Here is a 21734-nt window from a genome sequence, read left to right as displayed (position 1 = left end):
TAACCCTAACCCATAACCCTAACTACAACCCTAACCCATAACCCTAACTCTGTTACAACCCTAACTACGACCCAAACCCTAAGTCTGTCACACATTTGATATACTTTAAGAGACGATTCAACAGACGATTCAACAGAGTATTTTTGAAAAATGTGTAGATAGACAGGTAATTGCTCTGGAATGGTATTAAGAAAGTGTAAGAGTGTGTGTGTGTGTGTGTGTGTTTGTGTGTGCGTTTGCTTGCTTGACTGTAAAATAAGCCGTGAGCGTCTCTGAGCGACAGTGCCGTTGTCTTCTGTGTCCCACATGTCCAACATGTCCCCACGTGTCCCACAATGCATCAGGACCTGAAGACGTGCACAGCCCGCACCACGTACTGCCTGCAGATGGGACACTCAGACATGCGCTTGCCACACTTGCTGCATGTGACCATGTGACCGCACTCCAGCAGCACGCAGTCGATGGGCGCGTCCATGCAGATACGACAGATGTTCTCCTCCTGAGTCTGAGGGGCCGCAGAGGCTGAGACAGGGAGGATACAATAACTCTATATGGGTCACCTTCGTCATCATCATCATCATCACCATCACCATCATTATCACCATCATCATCACCTTCATCATCATCACCATCATCACCATCATCATCATCACCATCATCATCATCATCCATTGTTTCAGATTTTTCCCTTAGCAGAGTAAACGTCCTGACTGAAGGGATGAAGGCTTGTATGAGGTATATATAGGTGTATATAGGTATATATATGTATATAGAGGTGTATATAGGTATATATAGGTGTATATAGGTATGTATAGGTATATATAGGTGTATATAGGTGTATATAGGTGTGTATATAGGTATGTATAGGTGTGTATATAGGTATGTATAGGTATATCTAGGTGTATATAGGTGTATATAGGTATGTATAGGTGTATATAGGTGTATATAGGTATATATAGGTGTATATAGGTGTATATAGGTGTATATAGGTATGTATAGGTGTATATAGGTATATATAGGTATGTATAGGTATGTATAGGTATATATAGGTGTATATAGGTATGTATAGGTGTATATAGGTGTATATAGGTATATATAGGTATATATAGGTGTATATAGGTGTATATAGGTGTATATAGGTGTATATAGGTATGTATAGGTGTATATAGGTATATATAGGTATGTATAGGTATATAGGTATATATAGGTATGAGGTACTAGTGGCAGAAGTTCTTGATTCAAGTTACGCCAGGAGCTCTTTAGTTAGGAGTCTCAAGTAGACCATTACTTTAGGGTTAGGACCATGTACTTATGATGCTAGTTCCTGAGGCTAGTTCATGAGGCTAGTTCCTGAGGCTAGTTCATGATGCTAGTTCATGAGGCTAGTTCCTGAGGCTAGTTCCTGAGGTTAGTTCATGAGGCTAGTTCATGAGGCTAGTTCCTGAGGCTAGTTCCTGAGGCTAGTTCCTGAGGCTAGTTCCTGAGGCTAGTTCATGAGGCTAGTTCATGAGACTAGTTCCTGAAGCTAGTTCACGAGGCTAGTTCACGAGGCTAGTTCACGAGGCTAGTTCACGAGGCTAGTTCCTGAGGCTAGTTCCTGAGGCTAGGGTTAGGGTTCCCTGACAGGATATGCTTAAAAAAGACACTTACCTTCTTTATTCCTGGTATTTGAAACTGTAGGACTGTCTGCAAACATCTTGGTTAACATCTCCTTCTCCTGGTCCAGGAAGCGTCTGCAGACAGCATGACACATCGTTAGAAAGCTAGCTCTGAGAACTAGCCTAGCCTGAACAATGAATGCAAAGAAACAGAGACTTGCATGGCGAGCTTCCTCAGAGACTTGTTGATGTCGATGTCGAAGGGCTTGTTAGCCTGAGCCATGGTGAGGTAGTCCCGCGCCTTCTCATAGTCGTTCATGTCCAGGTACGCCTGAGGACAAACCGTCTGCTGTAAGTGGAGGTTAGATAAACACACAACCCTAACCCTAACCACAACCACAACCCTAACCCTAACCCTAACCATAACCACAAGGTGAAAGACAACAAGGTTTTGCTTATTGCTCGATTCCAATAAAGTTTCCTTACAGAAGTAAAGTTTCCTTCTCCAGTAGTGTGCTAACCCTAACCCAGGCTGTTAACTCCCTGTACCAAGCCTGACACACCCAGGGTGTTAACGCCCTCTACCAAGCCCGACACACCCAGGGTGTTAACGCCCTCTACCAAGGCTGACACACCCAGGGTGTTAACGCCCTGCCGGACAGAGAACAGGTGCACTCTTCCAGACAGGTACAGAGGGGGCGGGCCAGAGTTCAGCCTGTCAGCTGGTCTGACCTGACCTTGGTGTTTGTTCTGACCTGTCCACATCTGAACAGGGCCTTGGTGCTGGTGCTGCAGAGCTCCAGGGCCCGGAGGCTGTAGTCCAGCGCCCTGCCGGGTCGGGCCAGGCGCAGGTGGACCAGGGACAGGTTCAGCAGGACGGGCAGCTGCATCTCTCTCACCCTCCTCTCCTCCTCCTCATCTGCTGCCTGCCAGTTACCCAGGAGGGTCACCGCCTGGGAGGGGGGGGGGGGGGGAGGGGGGGGGGGGGGAGGAGGAGGAGGGGAGGAGGAGGAGGGGAGGGGAGGATGTTATTAGGGTATAACAGGATATAACATGGTGTATGAATGTATGGTCTTTATTTTAAAGGGTTATATGGGTGTTATTAGGGTGTAACAGGGTTATTAGGGTGTAACAGGGTTATATGGGTGTTATTAGGGTGTAACAGGGTTATATGGGTGTTATTAGGGTGTAACAGGGTTATAGGGGTGTTATTAGGGTGTTATTAGGGTGTAACAGGGTTATAGGGGTGTTATTAGGGTGTAACAGGGTTAGAGGGGTGTTATTAGGGTGTAACACGGTTATAGGGGTGTTATTAGGGTGTAACACGGTTATAGGGGTGTTATTAGGGTGTAACAGGGTTATATGGGTGTTATTAGGGTGTAACAGGGTTATAGGGGTGTTATTAGGGTGTAACAGGGTTATATGGGTGTTATTAGGGTGTAACAGGGTTATAGGGGTGTTATTAGGGTGTAACAGGGTTATAGGGGTGTTATAGGGGTGTTATTAGGGTGTTATTAGGGTGTTATTAGGGTGTTATAGGGGTGTTATTAGGGTGTTTCCTACCTGCTTGTAGCGGTTTTTAGCGTCGTGAAAGCGGCTCTGGTTGAAGCACTGGTTACCAAAGCTGCGCTCCATATCCACGACGCTGAGGAGGGACGAGAGAGACACGCTGTTCTGCTGCTCCTGAGGAGAGAGAGACAGGTTATAAACCTCTGTCCTTACCAGTTATAAGATAGATAGATAGATAGATAGACTTTATTTGTCATTGTTACAGTACAGGTACCAAACAACGAAATTTAGGAGGGGAGGCTCCCCTGGTGTTTAAGAAAGGAAAAAGAAACACATTTTGGAAAAAGCATAGATGCATAAAATCACAAGAAGATAAAGAGCTGGTTTACATCAATAGAGGCTATGTACACAATCCACTGTACTATACTGCACAGATAGTCAACTAGGGTTGTCATATTGCACAAGAAAGTATTTTTTCACATTTTTTTAAAGTGTCACAGTTTGCAGGCTTGAAAATGTACATGTTTGTGCCTCAGCACTAGCTGCCATTACAATCCGTCCGGACTTGTCCTGGGCCCAGAACTTAGGCCTTTTCTGTGTTCAGGGCCTTGACGGCCCTGTGGTAGAAGCAGTTCTTCAGTCTGTTTGTCTTAGCGGCCGGGGTCCTGTACCTCCTGTTCGAGGGCAGCTTGACAAAGTGTTCGTGCCCAGGGTGGGTCGGGTCCTTGGAGATCTTGGAGGCCCTCCTGAGACAGCGTGTTTCGTACAGCTTCTCCAGAGAGGGGAGGGTGGCGCCGGTGATCCCCTGTGCTGTTCTCACGACTCTCTGTAGATCGTTTCTCTCCGCTGCCGTGCAGCTGTGGTACCAGTTGGAGATGCCGAAGGTGAGGATGCTCTCCACTGCGCCGTGGTAGAAGGCCACCAGCATCTCCTGCTTGCTGTGTTGTTTCTTGAGGCATCTCAGGGTGTATAGCCGCTGTTGTGCCCTCTTGATGGTGCCTTTAGTGTTGTCCTTCCAGGCCAGGTCATCCCGTATGATGTGTCCCAGGAAACGGAGGTTTGAGACCATCTCTACGCTCTCTCCGTCGATGAGCAGGGGCAGGATCTCGGACTTTTTCCTCCTGTAGTCTACGATGAGTTCCTGGGTCATTTACACAACTGTTCCCTATAAGTATTAAAATAAAAATGTACATACAAATATTCTTAAAAGCACAAAAAAACACCAGCGTGGAAGCCACCCCGAGCCTCGCGACTAAGCGCGACGCCATCTTGATCTATAAACCTCTGTCCTTACCAGTTATAAACCTCTGTCCTTACCAGTTATAAACCTCTGTCCTTACCAGTTACTAAACCTCTGTCCCTAACCCTGACCCTAACCCTAAACCTCTGTCCCTGACCCTAAACCTCTGTCCCTGACCCTAAACCTCTGTCCCTGACCCTAACCCTAAACCTCTGTCCCTGACCCTAAACCTCTGTCCCCAACCCTGACCCTAACCCTAACCCTGACCCTAACCATAAACCTCTGTCCCTGACCCTGACCCTAAACCTCTGACCCTAACCCTGAGTATACACCTCTGTCCCTAACCCTGACCCTGACCCTAACCCTGAGTATACACCTCTGTCCCTAACCCTGACCCTGACCCTAAACCTCTGACCCTAACCCTGAGTATACACCTCTGTCCCTAACCCTGACCCTGAGTATACACCTCTGTCCCTAACCCTGACCCTAACCCTAACCCTGAGTATACACCTCTGTCCTTACCGGGCTCAGAGCAAAGAACGGGTGAGAGTCCAGGAAGTCCAGCAGAGAAGCCTCAGCAGAGTCCAGGAAGTCCAGCAGCTGCACCTCGTACAGGACGGAGGCAGCAGGAGGGATGAGCGGGGGGCAGCCCATCTCCCCGAAGGCGTACTGGGGCCGGAGGAGGAAGAGAGAGTGTTCTCCTTTCTTCATGGTCAGCAGGCCCAGCACCAGGCCTGGCAGGGTCGTGTCTGTGGAGGATGAGGTCAAAGGTCAGGGTTAGGATGAGCAGCTCCAGGCCTGGCAGGGTCACGTCTGTGGAGGAGGAGGTCAAAGGTCAGGGTTAGGATGAGCAGCTCCAGGCCTGGCAGGGTCACGTCTGTGGAGGAGGTCAAAGGTCAGGGTTAGGATGAGCAGCTCCAGGCCTGGCAGAGTCACGTCTGTGGAGGAGGAGGTCAAAGGTCAGGGTTAGGATGAGCAGCTCCAGGCCTGGCAGGGTCACGTCTGTGGAGGAGGTCAAAGGTCAGGGTTAGGATGAGCAGCTCCAGGCCTGGCAGAGTCACGTCTGTGGAGGATGAGGTCAAAGGTCAGGGTTAGGATGAGCAGCTCCAGGCCTGGCAGAGTCACGTCTGTGGAGGATGAGGTCAAAGGTCAGGGTTAGGATGAGCAGCTCCAGGCGGTATGAGGTGCTGCCACCTCTGGACACCCAGGTGAAGTTCAGTTTGAAGTTCCCAACAAAAACATAATAATAATATAAATAATAATATAACCCCTGGACTGGACTTGGCAGGGTTGGACATTAGCTGTGGAGTTTCTGCAGGCGTGCAATATTGAAAGAGGCAGCTACCAGAGACAGAAAGGTGAGTCCACTCCCCTAGAACTCCCCGATGACACCCCTATGACTCCCCGATGACACCCCTATGACACCCCTATGACTCCCCTATGACTCCCCTATGACTCCCCTATGATTCCCCTATGACACCCCTAGAACTCCCCGATGACACCCCTATGACTCCCCTATGACTCCCCTATGACACCCCTAGAACTCCCCGATGACACCCCTATGACTCCCCTATGACACCCCTATGACTCCCCTATGACACCCCTATAACTCCCCGATGACTCCCCTATGACACCCCTATGACTCCCCTATGACTCCCCTATGACTCCCCTATGACTCCCCGATGACACCCCTATGACACCCCTATGACACCCCTATGACTCCCCTATGACTCCCCTATGACTCCCCTATGACTCCCCTATGACTCCCCTATGATTCCCCTATGATTCCCCTATGACACCCCTAGAACTCCCCGATGACACCCCTATGATTCCCCTATGACACCCCTATGACTCCCCTATGACACCCCTATAACTCCTAGCAGTACATCTGAAATAGCAGTACATTTTTATTTTTTATTTTATTTTATTTAACCTTTACTTAACCTTTATTTAACCAGGCAAACATGTAAGAACAAATTCTTATTTGCAAATGCAGCCTGACCAAAAAGCAATGGCTCTTTGGGGGTTACATAGCAGTACATCTGACATAGCAGTACATAGCAGTACATAGCAGTATCTTACCTCTTCCAATCTTAAACCAGCGAGGATACTTCAGGTGGTTTGTGGTGTCAAAGGGGCTGTCACAGTATTCCAGAAACCCAGAGAAATGGACTACGGACAGATATGAGAATGTGTTACTACGGAACATCAACACCCTAACCTTCACTAACCCTAACCTTCACTGGGAGTCAGAGGAACCCTAACCCTAACATGTTGCTACTAAACTTTAGCTTAGATTAGATCACAGCCCTATAGTCACATCACGCTAACCCTAACCCGTATCATGTCCACAACGCTCTCTATAGGCTGTTATGAACCAGTTCTCCTACATTAAACAGTTCTCCTACATTAAACAGTTCTCCTACATTAACCAGTTATCCTACATTAACCAGTTATCCTACATTAACCAGTTATTCTACATTAACCAGTTATCCTACATTAACCAGTTATCCTACATTAACCAGTTATGCTACATTAACCAGTTATGCTACATTAACCAGTTATCTTACATTAACCAGATATGCTACATTAACCAGTTATGCTACATTAACCAGTTATCCTACATTAACCAGTTATCCTACATTAACCAGTTATGCTACATTAACCAGTTATCCTACATTAACCAGTTATGCTACATTAAACAGTTATTCTACATTAACCAGTTATCCTACATTAACCAGTTATCTTACATTAACCAGTTATCCTACATTAACCAGTTATGCTACATTAACCAGTTATGCTACATTAACCAGTTATGCTACATTAACCAGTTATCCTACATTAACCAGTTATCCTACATTAACCAGTTATCCTACATTAACCAGTTATGCTACATTAACCAGTTATCCTACATTAACCAGTTATCCTACATTAACCAGTTATCCTACATTAAACAGTTATTCTACATTAACCAGTTATGCTACATTAAACAGTTATCCTACATTAACCAGTTATGCTACATTAACCAGTTATCCTACATTAACCAGTTATGCTACATTAACCAGTTATCCTACATTAACCAGTTATGCTACATTAACCAGTTATTCTACATTAACCAGTTATCCTACATTAACCAGTTATGCTACATTAACCAGTTATTCTACATTAACCAGTTATCCTACATTAACCAGTTATGCTACATTAACCAGTTATCCTACATTAACCAGTTATGCTACATTAACCAGTTATCCTACATTAACCAGTTATGCTACATTAAACAGTTATTCTACATTAACCAGTTATTCTACATTAACCAGTTATGCTACATTAACCAGTTATCCTACATTAACCAGTTATCCTACATTAACCAGTTATCCTACATTAACCAGTTATCCTACATTAACCAGTTATCCTACATTAACCAGTTATGCTACATTAACCAGTTATGCTACATTAACCAGTTATGCTACATTAACCAGTTATGCTACATTAACCAGTTATCCTACATTAACCAGTTATGCTACATTAACCAGTTATGCTACATTAACCAGTTATGCTACATTAACCAGTTATGCTACATTAACCAGTTATGCTACATTAACCAGTTATCCTACATTAACCAGTTATGCTACATTAAACAGTTATTCTACATTAACCAGTTATTCTACATTAACCAGTTATGCTACATTAAACAGTTATCCTACATTTACCAGTTATGCTACATTAACCAGTTATCCTACATTAACCAGTTATGCTACATTAACCAGTTATGCTACATTAACCAGTTATCCTACATTAACCAGTTATCCTACATTAACCAGTTATGCTACATTAAGGGTTAGGGTTATCCTACATTAAGGGTTAGGGTTAGCATGTTATGCTACATTAAGGGTTAGGGTTACATGACACTGAGGCGTCTCCGGGGACAGGCGGGCCGTCTCCAGGCTGGACCACCTCCTTCAGCACACCTCCGTCTCCCAGGACGTCCTGCATCTGCTGGGCCAGGCGCTGGAACGGGCTCTGTTACCCAGCATGCAACATGTTACCCAGCAGGATAGAACAGGTTAGCATGTTACCCAGCAGGACAGGTTAGCATGTTACCCAGCAGGACAGGACATGTTAGCATGTTACCCAGCAGGACAGAACATGTTAGCATGTTACCCAGCAGGACAGGACATGTTAGCATGTTACCCAGCAGGACAGGACATGTTAGCATGTTACCCAGCAGGACAGGACATGTTAGCATGTTACCCAGCAGGACATGTTAGCATGTTACCCAGCAGGACAGGACATGTTAGCATGTTACCCAGCAGGACAGGACATGTTAGCATGTTACCCAGCAGGACAGGACATGTTAGCATGTTACCCAGCAGGACAGGACATGTTAGCATGTTACCCAGCAGGACAGGACATGTTAGCATGTTACCCAGCAGGACAGGACATGTTAGCATGTTACCCAGCAGGACAGGACATGTTAGTTAGCATGTTACCCAGCAGGACAGGACATGTTAGCATGTTACCCAGCAGGACAGGACATGTTAGCATGTTACCCAGCAGGACATGTTAGCATGTTACCCAGCAGGACATGTTAGCATGTTACCCAGCAGGACAGGACAGCATGTTACCCAGCAGGACAGGATATGTTAGCATGTTACCCAGCAGGACAGAACATGTTAGAATGTTACCCAGCAGGACAGGACATGTTAGCATGTTACCCAGCAGGACAGGACATGTTAGCATGTTACCCAGCAGGACAGGACATGTTAGCATGTTACCCAGCAGAACAGGACATGTTAGCATGTTACCCAGCAGGACATGTTAGCATGTTACCCAGCAGGACATGTTAGCATGTTACCCAGCAGGACAGGACAGCATGTTACCCAGCAGGACAGGACATGTTAGCATGTTACCAAGCAGGACATGTTAGCATGTTACCCAGCAGGACAGGACATGTTAGCATGTTACCCAGCAGGACATGTTAGCATGTTACCCAGCAGGACATGTTAGCATGTTACCCAGCAGGACAGAACATGTTAGCATGTTACCCAGCAGGACAGGACATGTTAGCATGTTACCCAGCAGGACATGTTAGCATGTTACCCAGCAGGACAGGACATGTTAGCATGTTACCCAGCAGGACAGGACATGTTAGCATGTTACCCAGCAGGACATGTTAGCATGTTACCCAGCAGGACAGGACATGTTAGCATGTTACCCAGCAGGACAGAACATGTTAGCATGTTACCCAGCAGGACAGGACATGTTAGCATGTTACCCAGCAGGACATGTTAGCATGTTACCCAGCAGGACAGGACATGTTAGCATGTTACCCAGCAGGACAGGACATGTTAGCATGTTACCCAGCAGGACATGTTTAGTTAACACAAGGCACATAAGGGCATAAGAGCAATAAAACAACAAGAGATCAAACAAAACAATGACCTATAGAAGTGGGTCAGGTGAAAATGTCATAAAATAAAGTGCAAACAAAACAGGTGTGTTTTTAACAAGTTCTTAAAACAATTAACAGATTGAGCATTCTTTATCGATACTGGGAGGGCGTTCCACAGTGTGGGAGCCACTACTACAAAAGCTCGGTCACCCTTGGTTCTGAGGTTGGTCGAGGGTATGACCAGAAGGCCCTTGTCCGAGGACCTGAGAGATCTCACATTGGGCTTTGCCTGTAATAATTCCGAGATATAGAGAGGGGCCAGCCCGTGTAATGCCTTATAAGTTATTAAAAGGATTTTAAAATCAATTCTGGATTTAGCCAGTGAAGAGCGGCCAAAACCGGGGTTATATGAGCTCTGCGATGTGTGTTAGTGAGAATTCTGGCAGCTGTGTTTTGTACTAATTGTAGTCGGTTAATAGAAGAGCGGCTGAGGATAGAGTAGAGTCCGTTACAGTAGTGTAGACGTGAGGAGATAAATGCGTGCATGGTTTTTTCGAGGTCTTGAGAAGTAAGGATTGGTTTGATTTTTGCGATATTTCGAAGATGGTAGAAACATGACTGTGACCTTTTTTACATGGTATTCAAAATTCAAGTGGCTATCAAAAAAGACTCCCAGATTGTTGGCGGTGTTACTTACATTGGATGCCAATGAACCGAGGGACCGCCGAATTTCATTCGAGATACTCTCAGGGCCTATAACTAGTATCTCAGTTTTATCTGCATTTAACTGTAGGAAGTTTTGTGCCATCCAATTATTTATTCCAGCAATACAGTCATGTAAGATGGTGAGTTTGCTGAGATCACTTGGTTTAAAAGAAACGGATGTAATGCGCTAACAGGCTAACAGGCTAGTACATGTTTGTAATGCGCTAACAGGCTAGTACATGTTTGTAATGCGCTAACAGGCTAGTACATGGATGTAATGCGCTAACAGGCTAGTACATGTTTGTAATGCGCTAACAGGCTAGTACACGTATGTAATGCGCTAACAGGCTAGTTACCTGCTGACCTTCCCTGGTCTCTCTGGGGTGTAAGAACTGACGGAGTCTCGACGACAGGCCGTTTCCCGACATGTTCCTTGATGGATGATTAATCAATTGCGGACAATCAATCTGCTCAGACCACGTGCTCCTCTCCGCTCAGCTGTATTCAATTAAATCCGGAAGCAGATTCTAACAGTATTCAGATGTGGGTTGTTCAATTAGGCCCCTCCTAAATTTCGTTGTTTGGTACCTGTACTATAGCAATGACAAATAAAGACCATTCATTCATTCAACCGAAATATGACACATTTACTATCATTTAATGATATCAATGAAACTACTCTAACATTGCCCTTTGTGTTTTTAATATATCCTGGTTAATAATCAATTATAAAGAAAGAAAGTGTCAAGTGTGTTTACTTTATTATACCTTTAGCAATATAAAAATGTCAAACAAAATATATGCACAAGAGAACATCAATATCATATATTACATTTTCAAAAAGATATGTTTTTCTGAATTATAAATCCTATTAGCTTCCATTGTAGCTTTCAGAACTGATCCAGCTGATGTTCAAACTACAACAAAGGCAATAGTCCATGATGGTCCATGATGGTCCATGATGGTCCATGATGGTCCATGATGGTCCATGATGGTCCATGATGGTCCATGATGGTCCATGATGGTCCATGATGGTCCATGATGTTCCATGCTCGAAAACTGACAAATGTGCAACACACTCAAACATATTTAAGATGATACTGTGGCATGGGATAATTTTATACAATTTCACAAACGCTGAACAACAAAAAAGTTAAATGAGTCAAAACACAACAGAAGTATCCACACATACAGATACACACGTCATTCCAGGTGTTTCAGTCTGCATGCAGATCTCTCCATTAAAGTTGAACTTCATAGTAATAAGGAGCCATGTTTCTCCTTGGGGAAGGCTAGTGAAGCAATCTCTAATCTAAAACTGGTGGGGTGTTACACAGCACTCCAAGGCAATACATTTGATTCAGAATTTGGACTCACTGACATAGTGGAGCATCAAAGATACAGTAAATGTCGTCAGACTTCCAATATAAAGACAGACATGTCAGAAAAAGCTCAACGGTACATTGTCTTCCAAATTCAAAAACACCTGCATCTTAAAATCACCCTAACCCTCTGACAGCAATAACCCTAACTCTGTTACAACCCTAACCTTAACTCTGTTACAACCCTAACCCATAACCCTAACTACAACCCTAACCTTAACTCTGTTACAACCCTAACCCATAACCCTAACTACAACCCTAACCTTAACTCTGTTACAACCCTAACCCATAACCCTAACCCATAACCCTAACTACAACCCTAACCCATAACCCTAACTCTGTTACAACCCTAACTACGACCCAAACCCTAAGTCTGTCACACATTTGATATACTTTAAGAGACGATTCAACAGACGATTCAACAGAGTATTTTTTAAAAATGTGTAGATAGACAGGTAATTGCTCTGGAATGGTATTAAGAAAGTGTAAGAGTGTGTGTGTGTGTGTGTGTGTGTGTGTGTTTGTGTGTGCGTTTGCTTGCTTGACTGTAAAATAAGCCGTGAGCGTCTCTGAGCGACAGTGCCGTTGTCTTCTGTGTCCCACATGTCCCCACGTGTCCCACAATGCATCAGGACCTGAAGACGTGCACAGCCCGCACCACGTACTGCCTGCAGATGGGACACTCAGACATGCGCTTGCCACACTTGCTGCATGTGACCATGTGACCGCACTCCAGCAGCACGCAGTCGATGGGCGCGTCCATGCAGATACGACAGATGTTCTCCTCCTGAGTCTGAGGGGCCGCAGAGGCTGAGACAGGGAGGATACAATAACTCTATATGGGTCACCTTCGTCATCATCATCATCATCACCATCACCATCACCATCATTATCACCATCATCATCACCTTCATCATCATCACCATCATCACCATCATCATCATCATCATCCATTGTTTCAGATTTTTCCCTTAGCAGAGTAAACGTCCTGACTGAAGGGATGAAGGCTTGTATGAGGTATATATAGGTGTATATAGGTATATATATGTATATAGAGGTGTATATAGGTATATATAGGTGTATATAGGTATGTATAGGTATATATAGGTGTATATAGGTGTATATAGGTGTGTATATAGGTATGTATATAGGTGTGTATATAGGTATGTATAGGTATATCTAGGTGTATATAGGTGTATATGTGTATATAGGTGTATATAGGTATATATAGGTATATATAGGTGTATATAGGTGTATATAGGTATGTATAGGTGTATATAGGTATATATAGGTATGTATAGGTATGTATAGGTATGAGGTACTAGTGGCAGAAGTTCTTGATTCAAGTTACGCCAGGAGCTCTTTAGTTAGGAGTCTCAAGTAGACCATTACTTTAGGGTTAGGACCATGTACTTATGATGCTAGTTCCTGAGGCTAGTTCCTGAGGTTAGTTCATGAGGCTAGTTCATGAGGCTAGTTCCTGAGGCTAGTTCCTGAGGCTAGTTCCTGAGGCTAGTTCATGAGGCTAGTTCATGAGACTAGTTCCTGAAGCTAGTTCACGAGGCTAGTTCATGAGGCTAGTTCATGAGGCTAGTTCCTGAGGCTAGTTCCTGAGGCTAGGGTTAGGGTTCCCTGACAGGATATGCTTAAAAAAGACACTTACCTTCTTTATTCCTGGTATTTGAAACTGTAGGACTGTCTGCAAACATCTTGGTTAACATCTCCTTCTCCTGGTCCAGGAAGCGTCTGCAGACAGCATGACACATCGTTAGAGAGCTAGCTCTGAGAACTAGCCTAGCCTGAACAATGAATGCAAAGAAACAGAGACTTGCATGGCGAGCTTCCTCAGAGACTTGTTGATGTCGATGTCGAAGGGCTTGTTAGCCTGAGCCATGGTGAGGTAGTCCCGCGCCTTCTCATAGTCGTTCATGTCCAGGTACGCCTGAGGACAAACCGTCTGCTGTAAGTGGAGGTTAGATAAACACACAACCCTAACCCTAACCACAACCACAACCCTAACCCTAACCCTAACCATAACCACAAGGTGAAAGACAACAAGGTTTTGCTTATTGCTCGATTCCAATAAAGTTTCCTTACAGAAGTAAAGTTTCCTTCTCCAGTAGTGTGCTAACCCTAACCCAGGCTGTTAACTCCCTGTACCAAGCCTGACACACCCAGGGTGTTAACGCCCTCTACCAAGCCTGACACACCCAGGGTGTTAACGCCCTCTACCAAGGCTGACACACCCAGGGTGTTAACGCCCTGCCGGACAGAGAACAGGTGCACTCTTCCAGACAGGTACAGAGGGGGCGGGCCAGAGTTCAGCCTGTCAGCTGGTCTGACCTGACCTTGGTGTTTGTTCTGACCTGTCCACATCTGTACAGGGCCTTGGTGCTGGTGCTGCAGAGCTCCAGGGCCCGGAGGCTGTAGTCCAGCGCCCTGCCGGGTCGGGCCAGGCGCAGGTGGACCAGGGACAGGTTCAGCAGGACGGGCAGCTGCATCTCTCTCACCCTCCTCTCCTCCTCCTCATCTGCTGCCTGCCAGTTACCCAGGAGGGTCACCGCCTGGGAGGGGGGGGGGGGAGGAGGAGGAGGGGAGGGGAGGATGTTATTAGGGTATAACAGGATATAACATGGTGTATGAATGAATGGTCTTTATTTTAAAGGGTTATATGGGTGTTATTAGGGTGTAACAGGGTTATTAGGGTGTAACAGGGTTATATGGGTGTTATTAGGGTGTAACAGGGTTATAGGGGTGTTATTAGGGTGTTATTAGGGTGTAACAGGGTTATAGGGGTGTTATTAGGGTGTAACAGTGTTATATGGGTGTTATTAGGGTGTAACAGGGTTAGAGGGGTGTTATTAGGGTGTAACACGGTTATAGGGGTGTTATTAGGGTGTAACAGGGTTATAGGGGTGTTATTAGGGTGTAACAGGGTTATAGGGGTGTTATAGGGGTGTTATTAGGGTGTTATTAGGGTGTTATTAGGGTGTTATAGGGGTGTTATTAGGGTGTTATAGGGGTGTTATTAGGGTGTTTCCTACCTGCTTGTAGCGGTTTTTAGCGTCGTGAAAGCGGCTCTGGTTGAAGCACTGGTTACCAAAGCTGCGCTCCATATCCACGACGCTGAGGAGGGACGAGAGAGACACGCTGTTCTGCTGCTCCTGAGGAGAGAGAGACAGGTTATAAACCTCTGACCTTACCAGTTATAAACCTCTGTCCTTACCAGTTACTAAACCTCTGTCCCTAACCCTGACCCTAACCCTAAACCTCTGTCCCTGACCCTAAACCTCTGTCCCTGACCCTAAACCTCTGTCCCTGACCCTGACCCTAACCCTAAACCTCTGTCCCTGACCCTAAACCTCTGTCCCCAACCCTGAGTATACACCTCTGTCCCTAACCCTGACCCTAAACCTCTGACCCTAACCCTGAGTATACACCTCTGTCCCTAACCCTGACCCTGACCCTAAACCTCTGACCCTAACCCTGAGTATACACCTCTGTCCCTAACCCTGACCCTGACCCTAAACCTCTGACCCTAACCCTGAGTATACACCTCTGTCCCTAACCCTAACCCTGACCCTAAACCTCTGACTCTGACCCTGAGTATAAACCTCTGTCCCTAACCCTGACCCTGACCCTAACCCTAACCCTGACCCTGAGTATACACCTCTGTCCCTAACCCTGACCCTGACCCTAAACCTCTGACCCTAACCCTGAGTATACACCTCTGTCCCTAACCCTGACCCTGACCCTAAACCTCTGACCCTAACCCTGAGTATACACCTCTGTCCCTGACCCTGAGTATACACCTCTGTCCCTAACCCTGACCCTGACCCTAAACCTCTGACCCTAACCCTGAGTATACACCTCTGTCCTTACCGGGCTCATAGCAAAGAACCGGTCAGAGTAGTCCAGCAGAGAAGACTCAGCAGAGCCCAGGAAGTCCAGCAGCTGCACCTCGTACAGGACGGAGGCAGCAGGAGGGATGAGCGGGGGGCAGCCCATCTCCCCGAAGGCGTACTGGGGCCGGAGGAGGAAGCGAGAGTGTTCTCCTTTCTTCATGGTCAGCAGGCCCAGATCCAGGCCTAGCAGGGTCGTGTCTGTGGAGGATGAGGTCAAAGGTCAGGGTTAGGATGAGCAGCTCCAGGCCTGGCAGGGTCACGTCTGTGGAGGAGGAGGTCAAAGGTCAGGGTTAGGATGAGCAGCTCCAGGCCTGGCAGGGTCACGTCTGTGGAGGAGGTCAAAGGTCAGGGTTAGGATGAGCAGCTCCAGGCCTGGCAGGGTCACGTCTGTGGAGGAGGTCAAAGGTCAGGGTTAGGATGAGCAGCTCCAGGCCTGGCAGAGTCACGTCTGTGGAGGATGAGGTCAAAGGTCAGGGTTAGGATGAGCAGCTCCAGGCCTGGCAGGGTCACGTCTGTGGAGGATGAGGTCAAAGGTCAGGGTTAGGATGAGCAGCTCCAGGCGGTATGAGGTGCTGCCACCTCTGGACACCCAGGTGAAGTTCAGTTTGAAGTTCCCAACAAAAACATAATAATAATATAAATAATAATATAACCCCTGGACTGGACTTGGCAGGGTTGGACATTAGCTGTGGAGTTTCTGCAGGCGTGCAATATTGGAAGAGGCAGCTACCAGAGACAGAAAGGTGAGTCCACTCCCCTAGAACTCCCCGATGACACCCCTATGACACCCCTATGACACCCCTATGACACCCCTATGACACCCCTATGACTCCCCTATGACTCCCCTATGACTCCCCTATGACTCCTCTATGACTCCCCTATGACTCCCCTATGACTCCCCTATGACACCCCTATGACACCCCTATAACTCCTAGCAGTACATCTGAAATAGCAGTACATTTTTATTTTTTATTTTATTTTATTTAACCTTTACTTAACCTTTATTTAACCTTTATTTAACCAGGCAAACATGTAAGAACAAATTCTTATTTGCAAATGCAGCCTGACCAAAAAGCAATGGCTCTTTGGGGGTTACATAGCAGTACATCTGACATAGCAGTACATAGCAGTACATAGCAGTATCTTACCTCTTCCAATCTTGCGCCAGCGAGGATACTTCAGGTGGTTTGTGGTGTCAAAGGGGCTGTCACAGTATTCCAGAAACCCAGAGAAATGGACTACGGACAGATATGAGAATGTGTTACTACGGAACATCAACACCCTAACCTTCACTAACCCTAACCTTCACTGGGAGTCAAAGGAACCCTAACCCTAACATGTTGCTACTAAACTTTAGCTTAGATTAGATCACAGCCCTATAGTCACATCACGCTAACCCTAACCCGTATCATGTCCACAACGCTCTCTATAGGCTGTTATGAACCAGTTCTCCTACATTAAACAGTTCTCCTACATTAAACAGTTCTCCTACATTAACCAGTTATCCTACATTAACCAGTTATCCTACATTAACCAGTTATGCTACATTAACCAGTTATCCTACATTAACCAGTTATGCTACATTAACCAGTTATGCTACATTAACCAGTTATGCTACATTAACCAGTTATGCTACATTAACCAGTTATGCTACATTAACCAGTTATCCTACATTAACCAGTTATGCTACATTAACCAGTTATGCTACATTAACCAGTTATGCTACATTAACCAGTTATCCTACATTAACCAGTTATCCTACATTAACCAGTTATCCTACATTAACCAGTTATGCTACATTAACCAGTTATCCTACATTAACCAGTTATGCTACATTAACCAGTTATCCTACATTAACCAGTTATTCTACATTAACCAGTTATCCTACATTAACCAGTTATCCTACATTAACCAGTTATGCTACATTAACCAGTTATGCTACATTAACCAGTTATCTTACATTAACCAGTTATGCTACATTAACCAGTTATGCTACATTAACCAGTTATCCTACATTAACCAGTTATGCTACATTAACCAGTTATCCTACATTAACCAGTTATGCTACATTAAACAGTTATTCTACATTAACCAGTTATCCTACATTAACCAGTTATCCTACATTAACCAGTTATCTTACATTAACCAGTTATCCTACATTAACCAGTTATGCTACATTAACCAGTTATGCTACATTAACCAGTTATGCTACATTAACCAGTTATGCTACATTAACCAGTTATCCTACATTAACCAGTTATCCTACATTAACCAGTTATCCTACATTAACCAGTTATGCTACATTAACCAGTTATCCTACATTAACCAGTTATCCTACATTAACCAGTTATCCTACATTAAACAGTTATTCTACATTAACCAGTTATGCTACATTAACCAGTTATGCTACATTAAACAGTTATCCTACATTAACCAGTTATGCTACATTAACCAGTTATCCTACATTAACCAGTTATGCTACATTAACCAGTTATCCTACATTAACCAGTTATGCTACATTAACCAGTTATTCTACATTAACCAGTTATCCTACATTAACCAGTTATGCTACATTAACCAGTTATCCTACATTAACCAGTTATGCTACATTAACCAGTTATCCTACATTAACCAGTTATGCTACATTAAACAGTTATTCTACATTAACCAGTTATTCTACATTAACCAGTTATGCTACATTAAACAGTTATCCTACATTAACCAGTTATGCTACATTAACCAGTTATCCTACATTAACCAGTTATGCTACATTAACCAGTTATCCTACATTAACCAGTTATGCTACATTAACCAGTTATGCTACATTAACCAGTTATGCTACATTAACCAGTTATCCTACATTAACCAGTTATGCTACATTAACCAGTTATGCTACATTAACCAGTTATGCTACATTAAACAGTTATCCTACATTAACCAGTTATGCTACATTAACCAGTTATGCTACATTAAACAGTTATTCTACATTAACCAGTTATGCTACATTAACCAGTTATCCTACATTAACCAGTTATGCTACATTAACCAGTTATCCTACATTAACCAGTTATGCTACATTAACCAGTTATCCTACATTAACCAGTTATCCTACATTAACCAGTTATGCTACATTAAGGGTTAGGGTTATCCTACATTAAGGGTTAGGGTTAGCATGTTATGCTACATTAAGGGTTAGGGTTACATGACACTGAGGCGTCTCCGGGGACAGGCGGGCCGTCTCCAGGCTGGACCACCTCCTTCAGCACACCTCCGTCTCCCAGGACGTCCTGCATCTGCTGGGCCAGGCGCTGGAACGGGCTCTGTTACCCAGCATGCAACATGTTACCCAGCAGGATAGAACAGGTTAGCATGTTACCCAGCAGGACAGGTTAGCTTGTTACCCAGCAGGACAGGACATGTTAGCATGTTACCCAGCAGGACAGAACATGTTAGCATGTTACCCAGCAGGACATGACATGTTAGCATGTTACCCAGCAGGACAGGACATGTTAGCATGTTACCCAGCAGGACAGGACATGTTAGCATGTTACCCAGCAGGACATGTTAGCATGTTACCCAGCAGGACAGGACATGTTAGCATGTTACCCAGCAGGACAGGACATGTTAGCATGTTACCCAGCAGGACAGGACATGTTAGCATGTTACCCAGCAGGACAGGACATGTTAGCATGTTACCCAGCAGGACAGGACATGTTAGCATGTTACCCAGCAGGACAGGACATGTTAGCATGTTACCCAGCAGGACAGGACATGTTAGCATGTTACCCAGCAGGACAGGACATGTTAGCATGTTACCCAGCAGGACAGGACATGTTAGCATGTTACCCAGCAGGACAGGACATGTTAGCATGTTACCCAGCAGGACAGAACATGTTAGAATGTTACCCAGCAGGACAGGACATGTTAGCATGTTACCCAGCAGGACAGGACATGTTAGCATGTTACCCAGCAGGACAGGACATGTTAGCATGTTACCCAGCAGGACAGGACATGTTAGCATGTTACCCAGCAGGACAGGACATGTTAGCATGTTACCCAGCAGGACAGGACATGTTAGCATGTTACCCAGCAGGACAGGACATGTTAGCATGTTACCCAGCAGGACAGGACATGTTAGCATGTTACCCAGCAGGACAGGACATGTTAGCATGTTACCCAGCAGGACAGGACATGTTAGCATGTTACCCAGCAGGACAGGACATGTTAGCATGTTACCCAGCAGGACAGGGCATGTTAGCATGTTACCCAGCAGGACAGGACATGTTAGCATGTTACCCAGCAGGACAGGACATGTTAGCATGTTACCCAGCAGAACAGGACATGTTAGCATGTTACCCAGCAGGACATGTTAGCATGTTACCCAGCAGGACAGGACAGCATGTTACCCAGCAGGACAGGACATGTTAGCATGTTACCAAGCAGGACATGTTAGCATGTTACCCAGCAGGACAGGACATGTTAGCATGTTACCCAGCAGGACATGTTAGCATGTTACCCAGCAGGACATGTTAGCATGTTACCCAGCAGGACAGAACATGTTAGCATGTTACCCAGCAGGACATGTTAGCATGTTACCCAGCAGGACAGGACATGTTAGCATGTTACCCAGCAGGACAGGACATGTTAGCATGTTACCCAGCAGGACAGAACATGTTAGCATGTTACCCAGCAGGACAGGACATGTTAGCATGTTACCCAGCAGGACAGGACATGTTAGCATGTTACCCAGCAGGACATGTTAGCATGTTACCCAGCAGGACAGGACATGTTAGCATGTTACCCAGCAGGACAGGACATGTTAGCATGTTACCCAGCAGGACAGGACATGTTAGCATGTTACCCAGCAGGACAGAACATGTTGAGTACTGTGAGATCTCACATTGGGCTTTGCCTGTAATAATTCCGAGATATAGAGAGGGGCCAGCCCGTGTAATGCCTTACAGTCCGTTACAGTAGTGTAGACGTGAGGAGATAAATGCGTGCATGATTTTTTCGAGGTCTTGAGAAGTAAGGATTGGTTTGATTTTTGCGATATTTCGAAGATGGTAGAAACATGACTGTGTGACCTTTTTTACATGGTATTCAAAATTCAAGTGGCTATCAAAAAAGACTCCCAGATTTTTGGCGGTGTTACTTACATTGGATGCCAATGAACCGAGGGACCGCCGAATTTCATTCGAGGTACTCTGAGGGCCTATAACTAGTATCTCAGTTTTATCTGCATTTAACTGTAGGAAGTTTTGTGCCATCCAATTATTTATTCCAGCAATACAGTCATGTCTTACATGTGACGATGAATTGAGAATCAAGGACCCCAATTGAAATAAGCCAGTGGCTTTCTTGGGTTTTTATCCTGTTAGTTGACCTTGTATGTAATATGTACATTCATGTACCTACTTCTGCAAATCTTCTAATAAAGTTTTCAATCAATCAATCAATAAGATGGTGAGTTTGCTGAGATCACTTGGTTTAAAAGAAACGGATGTAATGCGCTAACAGGCTAGTACATGGATGTAATGCGCTAACAGGCTAACAGGCTAACAGGCTAACAGGCTAGTACATGTTTGTAATGCGCTAACAGGCTAGTACACGTATGTAATGCGCTAACAGGCTAGTTACCTGCTGACCTTCCCTGGTCTCTCTGGGGTGTAAGCACTGACGGAGTCTGGACGACAGGCCGTTTCCCGACATGTTCCTTGATGGATGATTAATCAATTGCGGACAATCAATCTGCTCAGACCACGTGCTCCTCTCCGCTCAGCTGTATTCAATTAAATCCGGAAGCAGATTCTAACAGTATCCGCTTGTTAAGTCGTGACGTATTTCCGGGGCCAACGTTGGCTGAGGCGCTGTCTTCGAAATGAGAAATAATAATAATAATTAATTATATTTATATAGCGCTTTTCCGAGGCTCAAATACCCTGACAATATGGAGAAAACGGGAAAGTATTGTGTCCCTTGTTGTATGAATAGATCCGAGTC

General features: G+C 45.1%; 2 protein-coding genes across 2 annotated transcripts; both read right to left on the bottom strand.

Annotated features, from left to right (window-relative positions):
* Positions 1-340: 340 nt before the first annotated feature.
* Positions 341-10872, bottom strand: LOC308150739 (inactive peptidyl-prolyl cis-trans isomerase FKBP6-like; the record flags this gene model as incomplete). The annotated part of the gene is made up of 10 exons (XM_080523539.1): positions 341-522; positions 1651-1733; positions 1820-1929; positions 2354-2551; positions 3162-3281; positions 4870-5096; positions 6430-6519; positions 8250-8367; positions 9900-10028; positions 10801-10872. The coding sequence occupies 10 exons, from the start codon at positions 10870-10872 to the stop codon at positions 341-343; spliced, it is 1329 nt and encodes a 442-aa protein (XP_080379665.1).
* Positions 10873-12454: 1582 nt separating this feature from the next.
* On the bottom strand, positions 12455-21443 carry LOC308150738 (inactive peptidyl-prolyl cis-trans isomerase FKBP6-like; the record flags this gene model as incomplete). Its single annotated transcript, XM_080523538.1, has 9 exons — positions 12455-12636; positions 13490-13572; positions 13659-13768; positions 14193-14390; positions 14871-14990; positions 15709-15929; positions 16880-16969; positions 18934-19051; positions 21372-21443. 9 exons carry the CDS (start codon positions 21441-21443, stop codon positions 12455-12457), a joined length of 1194 nt encoding a protein of 397 aa, XP_080379664.1.
* Positions 21444-21734: the final 291 nt, after the last annotated feature.

Source organism: Nansenia antarctica, assembly GCF_963989245.1.
Source record: "Nansenia antarctica genome assembly, chromosome: 2".
NCBI classification, from domain to species: domain Eukaryota; kingdom Metazoa; phylum Chordata; class Actinopteri; order Argentiniformes; family Microstomatidae; genus Nansenia; species Nansenia antarctica.
This window is presented reverse-complemented; position numbering and strand designations above follow the sequence as displayed.